The 12,252-nt window shown below is 35.6% G+C and overlaps 2 protein-coding genes across 3 annotated transcripts in view; one reads left to right on the top strand and one right to left on the bottom strand.

Moving 5' to 3' along the window:
• The window catches only part of LOC132125280 (SITS-binding protein-like), a 39,983-nt gene extending 36,069 nt beyond the window's left edge, over nucleotides 1-3,914 (top strand). Inside the window, exons 9-10 of one of the 2 annotated variants that reach the window (XM_059536606.1) lie at nucleotides 309-488; nucleotides 1,727-3,914. In XM_059536606.1, the coding sequence (XP_059392589.1) occupies nucleotides 309-488; nucleotides 1,727-1,903 (357 nt within the window). In that variant the 3' untranslated portion in view covers nucleotides 1,904-3,914. Of the gene's footprint in view, nucleotides 1-308; nucleotides 489-1,726 lie in introns of those variants that run through there. The other variant, XM_059536608.1, reaches the window with a different exon arrangement.
• Nucleotides 3,915-11,668: 7,754 nt separating this feature from the next.
• The window catches only part of LOC132125407 (carnitine O-palmitoyltransferase 1, liver isoform-like), a 28,183-nt gene continuing 27,599 nt past the window's right edge, over nucleotides 11,669-12,252 (bottom strand). The window contains exons 18-19 of the mRNA XM_059536792.1: nucleotides 12,120-12,212; nucleotides 11,669-11,884 (exon numbers count right to left, since the gene is read on the bottom strand). Coding sequence (XP_059392775.1) covers nucleotides 11,798-11,884; nucleotides 12,120-12,212 — 180 coding nt within the window. The 3' untranslated portion in view covers nucleotides 11,669-11,797. The remainder of the gene's footprint in view (nucleotides 11,885-12,119; nucleotides 12,213-12,252) is intronic.

Below are 12,252 nucleotides of genomic sequence, written 5' to 3'. Positions count from 1 at the left end.
GAGGAAAAGGGGAATGTTTTCAGGCCTGTTTTCTCCATTCAAAATTAGGCCGAACTCAGGCAGTTATTCAAAATTCATCTCATGAAACTTTTTTTTTCATCTAAAGATTACATTTTTTATGAACGTGGTTTTCCTTTGTTTCCGTCACCAGAGGCTGGCTAGGATGTTAACTGAAGGATATGACCTCTCAAGGAATGTTAGAAACAAACCACAGCAGAACTAGATGAGAACGGTGTTGAACAAAAACGCATATCCTTTTTCATATATGTTTTATTAATTGTTCACTGACAGTTTCACCTTCTTCCTAGGTCCTAAACGTCACCAGATTCTACATAGCCAAACACCATGACTTTGTCATTCCTTTGATACTGAAATACGCAGAGGAATGGCAAGTTACCGGAAACCCCATCTATAGGCCACTGTGGTGGCTCAGTCCAAATGACCCGATCACGTTTACCATTGATGACGAGTTCCTCATTGGAAATGAGGTAAGCTGCTTATAGAACGGTGAGATATGCAAGTCACTATTTTACTAATTGGCCCATTTAGGAGAGGCCTGAGCTTAAGCGCCCTGCTCGAAGACATGGTGACTATGATTTTACCAAGTAGGACATATTGCTGAATCATTTGTTAGTTTTGGAACAATAGAGCCCAAACCTCCAGGCCTAACCTGAAATCAGTAGATTATATGTTTTCAGTGTTGATTTCGACATTTAAAGTTCTGACGAGATGTTAGTTAATGAAGGGTTTTCAAAGCCAGAATTTCAGTGCATGCAATTTTACTTTTTCCCGCAAACTATGTGCTTATAATGAGGAAATTCCCACAACCATTCACTCACTATAGCAATGTGGGTCGATGATTTGAAATCTCTCTCAGACTGTTTGTTTCTTATGCTATTGTGTGTACGGTAAGCTACTTTGCAACGAAAATGACACCATAACACCACCTAGCATCTAAATGCCAAAGTATACTTCTTTTTTATTTTGATAGCTAATTTCCCTTGGAACACTGAACTGGTTTTGTTACAAAGACCTGGCAACCCTGGCGTATACATACAGTTGACATGAAGCCTTTCATAGTATACTCCAACTTGATTGCACAAGTGCAGGCAGTCAACACATGCACTCTAGAAAACTTAAGAAGTTATGAGCGAAAATATTTCTTTGTACTCTTCTAAACTAGCATGGCAGCTCTCTCATAACCTCCTTCGCACAAGCACTTGTCAATGTAGGCGTCTGTTGTTTTTGCAATCTCCACTATTGTGGTGTTGTTGTTGTTGTTGTCCCATTTCTTTAGTTTCATATTTTCCTGTGAAACAACAGCCTGTGTTGCCACCTTGTGGAACTACTGATTAATGCAAAACAAATTCAATTGAAATGTGCAACCTGTGCATACGAAGTATTTGAGTGGTGCATGTAGTATGCATGTACCATTCTGGTGACAATTTTTATCACACATTTATGTAGATATCAGAATATAAACATTATTAAGCACCTCATGTTGTACATTTCTTAAAAAATAAGCGTCGCCATTTAGTTACTGGATCCAAATTCAAATCCTAACCTTCAGGGATTAACAAAGATGCGATGAAGTCCAATTTGGCAAAATTGTGATCACCAAATGGCAAAATAGTCCAGCTAGGCTACATATTCAAAACTGGGCTTTCAAGGTGATTCCTGTTATTGTATACTTGAAGTTTGAAGTTTTTTTCTTCTGCTTTTGTAGGTCCTTGTTGCGCCGGTTACTGAAAAAGGAGCTTTACAAAGAGACATTTACCTCCCGGAGAGTGACTTTCAGTGGCAGAACACTAACAATGCTCAAGTGTTTGATGGAGGAACGTTTCTGGAAAGTTACCCAGTCGGCCTTGGTGACGTGGCGGTTTTTGTACAATGGAGATCCTGAGGCTTATTTACCACTTTTTTCTATTTTTGAAATTTTCACTTGTGCTGGTCTCAAATTGCACTTTTCATAAAGACCATATCTGAGTCTCAAGGAACCTTGAGATTAGTAAGTAGATAAATTGCACTTTAAAAATCAAAGTGGTTTATATTTCTCATGATTTTTAGATCCCTCTTGTTTTCTCCGCTACTTGTTTTAATTCGTAATTTTTTTGTTTTTTGTTTTTTCAGAATGCAGTTTACATTTGATAGATTCTTACAGCCTCTTAAATTGTTATCATGATATGGAGCTAGAGATCAAATTCTTTGCTTGAGAACAATCAATGGAATTTTATGAAGACCAAACAATTGCAAAATCACAAAAATTGCAAAATTGAGAAAGACTTTACAAGGAAAAACCAATGCGCTACATGGATGGAGATGAAAATACGCTAAACATCACTCATCCCAGCGGGGTTTTTACTTGAACTTTGTTGAAAAGTGTAGTTGTGTAATATTTTATCTGTACCTCAAGTATATTTTTCATCATGAACTGTGAGAGAAGCACTTACTGATAGAGTAGACTGAAACTTATGGCTTTTAGAGTGAATAGCACAATTATTTTTGTCTACAAAACAAGAATATTGAAGATCAATCATTAGTAGTTGAATATGAGCCAATGCCAAACAAAATGTTCATAGCTGTACAGTCTTAGTTGAAATGCAACACACAACAAAGGACAAACTGTTATTTCATAATGGTCGTTTTTGAGAGATTTTGATATTATGCTGATTTTAATAATTATTACCAGATTAACCAATATGGTATTTCTAGATCTTAGGACATTTCAGATCAGAATTCATAGGACATTTATTCAAGGTAGAATTAGAGTTTTGTATTTACAGTATATCAATTCAGGCTAAACTTGATCATTCATTGCCTTAACATTAGAAAAACTTTGACGACTGTATTGGCATTTGTACATTTCGTCCCATGAAATCTAGTTGCTTATTGTTAAAAAGCTGAATTCTGCCATTACAAATAATTTGGGATAACAAATGTAGATTTCACAGCTTGAGGGCAACAGTTGTCCTGTAGAGTTGTGGTTTAATCAGTCTGGGCAAAATACAGATGCATTTTATAATAATTTGCTAGAGGTGATGTATGGCAAGCTGTTTTAAGTTTAATCTAAAACATATTAGTGTCTTTTTTCATGCTACTAGTGCTCTTAGCTGCTAGAATCTATTCCATTAGTAATACGTACTAATACGTATTCTTTGGTTTCTAGTGCTTATTCTTTAGGTACTATTACATCATTAAAGATACTAGTACTTAATCATTAGATTCTAGTATTAATTAAAATAAGAGTTTAAGAGTAGTTAAAGTTTTAATTTACTAGTAATATTTTTAATTGAACTCTACAGTGGCCATTCTGACTAGTCATAACATATGATGAGTAAAAAGCAGCTGTGACTAGTGTAAGATTTGTTACTAGTAACCGTTAAAAAGATACTAGTGTCTAATAAATAAGTACTAGTACTTAATGAATAACTAATAGTATATATTAAATAATATTAAATAGGTACTATTATTTAATAAATACTTACTAGTTAAATGTAAAAAAATACTAGTCACTATTGGAATACATACTACTCAGAACTGAATAGTTGATATCTGAATGAGATTGGTACCATTTTGAAATGTGTTTCTAGTAACTGTAGAATAGTAAGTGAAAGTGAAGTGAAAGTGATGTGACATAAAGCCAAGTATGGTGACCCATACTCAGAATTTGTGCTCTGCATTTAACCCATCCAAAGTGAACACACACAGCAGTGAACACACACACACACACCGTGAACACACACCCAGAGCAGTGACTAGTTACTATTAACTAGTTACTAATGAAATACTTACTAGTATCTAATGAATAAAAACTAGTATCTTTAAAATGTTACTAGTACCTAATAAGCACTAGTCAATGGTAAAAGTTTTAATTGCTTTACTAGTAACAGTAAAATACATACTAGTTACGATTGAAATAAGTACTAGTATCTAATGATAAATAAGAACTAATATCTTTAAAAAGATAGATAGTTACCAGTTACGATTGAAATACGTATTAGTATCTAATGAAGACAAACTAGTATCTTTAAAAGGTTACTAGTACCTAATGAATAAGCACTAGTCAATGATTAAAAAATGTAAATGTGTTACTAGTAATAGTAAAATACAAACCAGTTACAATTGAAATAAGTACTAGTATCTAATGATTAAAACCTATTATCTTTCTATAAGTTAACCTATTATCTATCTATAAGTTACTAGTACTTAATGAATTAGCACTAGTCAATGGTAAAAACTTGAAAGGCGTTACTAGTAACAGAAGAATAGTTACTAGTTATGATTGAAATTAGAACTAGTATCTAATGAAGACAAACTATTACTTTAAAAAGGTTACTAACACCTAAAGAATAAGTACTATTAACTAATGAATAGCACTAGTATCTAATGAATAAGCAGTAGTAACTAATGAATAAGCTGTAGTTGTTAATGAATAAGCACTAGTAGCTTATGAATAATCACTAGTAGTTTATGAATAAGCACTAGAAACTTGAAAAGCACTAGTAGCTGAAAAAATAAGTAGTGGTAACTGAAAAAAAAGCTCTAGTAGCTAGTGAATAAGTATTAGTAATTAATGAAATACTAGTAGCTAAAAAAAGTACTAGTAGTATTCAAATAGATGTGTTTTAGGGGGTTAAATGTTAATATGGCTTGCCATAGATGCTGCTACTTCCACTCTCATGCCTTGACAAGGTCCAAACTTGGAGCATTGGTCCCCGTGCTAAAACTCTAAATCACAATCACCTCCGTGTGAATCTACAGTGCAGAGAGAGAACGAGAACTTGATCAGTATCACCTGATACATGTGGCCTACTGGGAATGTCCTCCTAATCCTCACTGTGATTTTGAACGTTAACTGTATCTGCAGGTTTCTCAGGTCAACGATATCAAATCCAAGAGAAAGAAAATGTCTTACACCCCAGCACACTATTGATGTCTTAATCTCTTGATGCTCTTTTCATTTGAGCATTTACAGAGAGACTAATTGTGATGATCTTATGAAGAATGGTGTTTCGGGAGCCTTTTTTGCTTGAATTTTATATTAAAATGCTGCGCTATGAAAACGATATGCTGAAATGTTCCCTGCTGAGCAATCTTTGACTTTTTTGTAAGAATCAGTTGCCACAAGCCAATCAGTAATATGCATATATCATATGACTGCCATTTTCTGTCTTCTGTCAATCTGAAAAATAGAGATGTCAATCTGAAATAAAGTTTACATTTTGTTACTGTAGGATCCCATTGTTTGAAATCTTGCTTGCAGACTAAAATTACAAAAGTAATTTTTTATCAAATTATAAAAATAATATATACAAAGATTTTTACACACAGAATAATGGGAATTAATATCATTAAGATGAATTATGGTACTGATAATGAGCTTAAAGGTTCTGAAAATGTCACAATACAGTCCTAAAACATGCTACATTGCTGAATCAAATGTAATTTATTAATTCTTATTTTGATTTTGGGCTGAAAAGTAACTTAAATCTCAAATGCTTTCTTACTGTTTGCATAATAAAGTCATACAGTATGTGTAGTTCTGCATGGAAATATAAATACATTAATCAATAGATGTGAGCTGTTTGACAGGGTGTTGGAATTCCCACCTTTGTCATTGTAGAAGCAGCCGCCATCTAAGACCCTTCAATAAATTGTAAGCCTATATAGTTTTATTGCTTGTGTGCACAGGGATATGTAAGCGAGAGTCCATGCTCTCACAGTATCAGTTGCTCTGCTGACGATGAAAATCTGCACTAATTCCACTTAAACCCAATAAGAATTATTTATAGTAGCAGAAAGCATGCAAATGGAATCATATGGAAAACATATTCAGGGCCCCCAACCTTACCTTACACTGGCCCTATTCCATTACAGGCTTTTCGGGAACTGTGCAGCCACACACACACACAACACACAAAAAAAAGTTATACTTATTATTTATTTTTATACTTTTATAAAATAGTATATATTGTTTGATTATCATAGTATTGAATGCAGTTATGTCCTTGATTTTTAAAAAAAAATAAAAATTAATATTGGCCTCATTCAGTGTCACAAAGAGGAGAAGTTTTTTTGCCAATAAGGGAAAAACTACATTACCCATGATTATCAGAGTCACAGTGAGTGAAGCTTTCCAAAAGAGATCTTTTGCTCCCACCATTCTCATGAAGCACCCCTATGCTCTCAAACTAGTTCAATATGTGAATATATGCATGACTATTTTCCAATCAAGTGTTTGTGTTTGTGTCTGTTTATAGATACAACCATTATTTTGTATTTCTCCATCACTATGCTTTATGGGGTTGTAGTTCTTTCCCAAATCAAAGCGTTAAGTACACAGTTTTTCATGTTCTGATTCAACTCCTAGCTGGTTGGCTCAAAGATCCTTTTTGAAATGCTTTTTGAAAAAACCATATAAGAAAAAAAAATAAATGGGAAATATACATCTGGAACCTGTGCCAGCAAAAAAAAAAAGTGGGCTTGCACTAATGCACTCTATTAGTCAGTAAACCAGGTAGCCTGTCCCCAAATTCACACCACTGGTTAAGCCAATGCTGCTGTTACACTTTTCAGGGAGATCAATCAGTATATTAATGGCTTATAGTTATTACAGGAAAAATTATTTATATATATAATTTAACCCCTTTAACCCCCTCATTTTTTACAATAGACGTGACAGTGCACTATCCCAACTTAAATTGCTATAATTGATGAACGCTTCGGTACACAGCCCTAAGGTTGGACTCTTTTTTTTATATAGAATTTTTTAAAGACAATATGCAGATTATTGCACAAGTGGAAATATTGCAAAATATGATATTATCAAAAAAATTATAGAAGTTTAAATTTACTGTGAAGAAAATGCACTGTACCAATTTTTGTATTTCATATAAAATAAATATTTTACAAAATATTTCTGAATCCAAAAAAAGTCTTGTGTGTACACAAGTTATATTCCAAATTTGAAGCTGAAAAAGTTTCCTGTGTGATATTATTTAGGGCATTATACCACGAACAGCCACCGTGCCATCCAAACTCCATTGATTTTTTTAAATGCCTTTTTCTGACACAAATGTTAAAATTTCTCTGTCATATTACGTATATCACAAAATAACCACCAAATATGGAACCCTGAGACTCAGACCTTTCCAATGGTCTGCATTTTGTCAAAATTATAAAAAGTTTTTGTCCTAAAAGAACGTAATGCATTTTCTACAATGACACTTTACTCCACCCACTAATGGGGAGGATTCCACTAAAACATTTAAAGTACCATTTCCATGGTAACGCAATGTCCATTTCAAAATGGTTTTCACAGGATGAATTTTTGAAGTTTTATGCTTTCAAATTATATGTTATTTATGATGATTACTAAAATGTATAAACTAGAGGGAAAAAAAGAGTGCCAAGTGGCCTACAGGTGGGCCTGAGACACTTATGGGGTTAAGTAATGGTTAATGAACAACACTAGTGTTTCACATGAAGTTCAATGAGTTCATCAGCTGAGTCACATTCATATACGCCAACTCAATACAAATGTCTTTGGACCTCTCAGCTGCACACAAACCAAAGAAAGGTTTAAAGTGTCTGTTAAAGTGAAAAGTTTTAGTGTGAAAGTGGTATCTGATAATAATTGAGATGTGGTTTGGAAAAACGTTGGTTGTGTTTTGAAAAACAGCATGCAATAGACCAAAGGCTATTCGAGGTAAACCAGATGCGTGTGTGTGTGTGTGTGTGTGTGTGTGTTGATGGTGGTCTTGGCAGACAAGAACACAATATCCGAAATACAAGATGCAGCGGATATGAGTTAGTGAATCCATGTCTTCATTGGGGATCCCTTCATTGGGAAAGGTGTGCGCTTCCTGTTTTGCCCTTCTGATGTTTTGTCACCTTGCAATGGTTTTAAGGGTCTGGCTGATCTGAGGACCAAACAGAATCACTCCCTTCAGGGGTTGTGTAACTCTCTATGCCTTAGGATGTACCATAGTAGGACTACTTGCACACGATTGGCCTTTTGTAACATTTCAAATGTTTATTGACAAATGACAATTGACAATCTCATCTGTAAATTTGATTGCAAATTTTATGGAGGCCTATTATTGTTTGCTTGAGTCTTAACATTTTACTTAGTGTTTAAATTATGTTCTGGGCTCAATATATAGTAAGTCTCAACTTGAATCAAAAAACCTTTCGCTCTTAAAGTTTTTCCAAAGATTAGTTTACTGTTTATAGTCAAGGTTTGGGTTGAAATGCAATGTAATATGTGAAAAATATCACTTTCAAGATTCAAGATATTACCACCTACTAACTTTATAGTAAAAAAAATAATGGCATTTAGGAAAGTGGAAAATGATTTGTGTGTTTCTGTTGGAGTTAAAAATGGGGTATTGCATCAGTTTTAAAAAGCAAAAAACATAGCCTAATTTTGTATGATAGAAAAGAGACTGACACCAAGAAACTCTCCACAGTAAAACCACAGACTGCAATCGAATATGAGCATATTACACGTTAAATAGACGCCATATACTGGAGAAATCAACAACGTGCTTAACAAACTGACAGCTGCAATAAATACATTTTGTATCTACACTTTGAGTGGTCACCACTCAAAACATCAACTTCTGTTCAAAATAAAATGTAGAGAGGGACAAAGACGACAAGATGGCGCATGCTGTTCACATGTGTGCCTCGGCTGAGTGCTCCAACATGACGTCAAACTGTACAACCTTCTCATCACCAGGGGGACATCCAAAGTCAAGCTGATCGACTTCAGATGTGGAGAGATTACGAGGAGGTCACCCTACAAGTCATACTCTGATATGCATTAAATAATCCATTTATGTTAATGGGTACAGAAAAAACACGATGCATTAAAGAAAACTTTCATATCAGACTAAATCTCTTTGGTGGTTCTGTTGTTTGCCATGAGGACATTTCACAAGGGGCTATGATCTGTAAAATGGACTCATTGGTCCAAACGTGGCCTGTAAAAGGGTAAAGGCTTCACAAAAAATAATAAATCAGACACAAGTGGCTTAATAAAAGATGGTCTGTTGGAAAATGACTTCAGATATCGCCTTTGCCACAGGCACCCAAGTATTCCTGTTCTTGCCTCCTCAGAGGCTCCTGTTACTGCCCCAGACAGAACCAGCAAACAAAGCTCCAATCTCAGCCTCACCTCAGTTGATCTATGGCCATTCAAAAACCAGATCTTGCTACGGGGGCTGTCATAGTCGCCCCAGCTCCAAGCTCTTTGTCATGTCAGCTCAATTCAATTCAACTTTATTTCGCCATGTATACAGATACTAGGAATTTGATTTGGTCTTCTTCATGCAGGCAACACAGTAAAAGTGGAAAAACAAAAAAATAACAGTTACAAAAACACAATACAAGGACAAATAGAGACATTATAAGCAATACATTAATATGAATGTAAAAAGTGATGAGTTAAATAATAAATAAAGTGCCATGAATTCCAAGATTTAAGAATCATTTAGGAGGGCTATTGCTTGGGGGAAAAACTGTGGTGGTGGCGTGATGTTTTGGGCAAAAAGGCCCTGTACTGCTTTCCAGAGGGGAGAAGATTAAACAGACTATTGAGAGGGGTCAGCCGCAATCTTCACAGCTCTGTTAATGGACCTGGAGCTGTACAGGTCCATAATAGGGGGGCAGGGGGCAGCCGATGATCCGCTCTGCTGCCCGGACGACTCTTTGTAGCCTGGCCTTTGCGCGGGCTGACGCAGAGGCAAACCAGACCGTGAGGGAGGATGTTAGCACACTCTCAATGACTGCTCTGTAGAATTGTACCATGATGGGGGGACTGAGCCGTAGTCCTTTCAGGTGGCGGAGGAAGAACAGGCGCTGCTGGCCTTTCTTCACTAGTTGGGAGATGTTATTGTCCCATTTGAGTGTGTTAGTGATGGTTGTGCTCAGGAACTTGAAGTGCTCTACCACAGACACAGATGAGTTATTGATGACCAGAGGAAGATGAGTCGGGGGCTTTTTGTGGAAATCCACTATCATCTCAACTGTTTTGTTGATGTTAAGCTCCAAGTTACTGACTGCACACCAGGACACCAGGAGACTGACCTCTTTGCGGTAGGCTGACTCGTCGTTGTTGGAGATGAGTCCTATTATGGTGGTGTCGTCCGCATATTTGATGGTTTTGACAGAAGGGCCTCCAGAGATGCAGTCGTTGGTGTACAGTGAGAATAACAAGGGGGGAAGTACACAACCTTGGGGAGCACCAGTGTTGACTGTGCGGGGCTGTGAGAGATGTGGGCCCAGCCTGACATACTGAGTCCCAGTCGATCCGGTCTTGACCTCAGAAGAGATTCCTCCCACTGCCAGCCCAAAGGTTCTCGTCATGGCCGCTCATAGCTCTCTCTCAACTTCACAAATGTGTAATGTTAGTGTCTTTATAAATTTCAGCCTGTTATTTATCAGTATCAGTAGTATATATTGCCATCTACTGGTGACATGAAAGATTAAGTTTAACACTCGTAGAGGAGTGTCTAGTGTTAGAAAGCAGAGTTTAGCTCCAGCCAGCTCCAAAGTTTCCAATAACCCAGAAGACCTTCATTAGCTGGTTTAGGTTTGTTTAATTAGGTTTGGCACTAAACTATGTAGGATAGTGGCCCTCCAGGAGCTGCCTGAGTATTTGTAATTTTACTTGAATAGTGATATATATATTCATATGAACTTGCTTTATTTCATGAATATACTCCATTTCATATACTCCAGTTCTTTCAATGCCCGTATTGTGAAATATACAGATCAGATCAGTCTTAAAAGTGAACTTTTATTGCGTTGAAATGGGTTTTAAATTATAGTAACAATGCCAACAAGTTCCTATATCACAGCTGTGCTGCAAAAATGAGGTCTACTGTGGAAAATATGATACAAATATAGTTGATACATTGCACAACACATCAAGCTAAGTGGCACTTTCCCTTTAAATTGTATTAATTTGCATTCATTTATGTTTACAATCAAGAATAATTATTATTCATTAAATATATAAGCACACTTTCAGAAATGTTTGATGAGGAACTGATAAATAAGCAGCACACTTTTCTGTCACTAAGAAACAACATATAGAGAAATAAATATTTTTGTCCCTTACACCTGGGAATGATATCCCAATTTCTTCTATTGATAGTGCACTCAGAATCTCCTCGTATGAACACACAGCAAAATTATTATTTGGAGTGTTGTTTGAGTCTTAGTGAGTCATTAAATTAATTAAAATAACCATATATGTGATAAGGTTCACACTGCTGCAATTCATTGACCTTGCTACCTTCCCTGTAACCTGTCACAGTTTTACTCCAACAATTCAAGTCAAAATAAAGTGAATATATTAGATGAAAACCTGACATATTCATCTAAAAAAAGAAAGAAAAAAGAGCCACTTCAATGTTTGAACGCAAAAGCAGAAAAACTGAAAGTCTGAATGTACAGCAGCACAAAAAGGCCACAGGTTTTCCTGGATCTCCTGAAGAACATTTCTCGCCCATTCACATCCGTTCTGGAGATTAAGGCAACAATGCATGAATACATTCCAGCACAAACAAAAAAAATCTCAATATGTGATATAATTATCAATCCAAAATAAAATATCTTCTCTCAACAATGCAATTTTATCAGATGCCAGATAGCATGCTCCATCCTGTTTAAATGACCATTCTTTGAATATTATTTACTCTGTACATGCCTAAGGAGGAACAGCCCTCCGTTTAAAATATTTTCAAATGATTCCCTTCTGAGAAATGAGAAAACAAGAAGAGAAAGATCACTTGTTAGCTTTGTTGTCAAGCTGGAAGAGATCCAGGAGTTCAAGCATTGCCTGTCTAATGTTACTTCCAAAGCGGTGAGAGTCCTATAAGTCACAAAAGAAGGGAATATTTCAATTTTACACATGTAGAGAATTATTACATCATATTATTCATAATTTAAATAATCTTATCAATTTCATTATACACTATCATTCAAAAGTTTAATGTTGCTGAGATTTTTTTTATGTTTCTGCACCACGGCTGCATTTATTTGACCAAAAATACTTTGTACTTTATCATATTTTATATTACTTTTGAGATGTAATAAAGTGAACTCACGGTCTCTGGGCTGGAGTGTTTGCTGGATATGTGGAAGTTGATGAGATCTTCTCCAAGAATAATATATGAGACACCATAACCATCATCAGCAACCTAAAAAACAAAAACATATATATTAATTTATTAATATATT

Source organism: Carassius carassius, chromosome 43 (assembly GCF_963082965.1).
Source record: "Carassius carassius chromosome 43, fCarCar2.1, whole genome shotgun sequence".
Lineage (NCBI taxonomy): Eukaryota > Metazoa > Chordata > Actinopteri > Cypriniformes > Cyprinidae > Carassius > Carassius carassius.
Note: the sequence above shows the minus strand (reverse complement) of the source record. Positions and strands in the feature narration are given on the sequence as shown.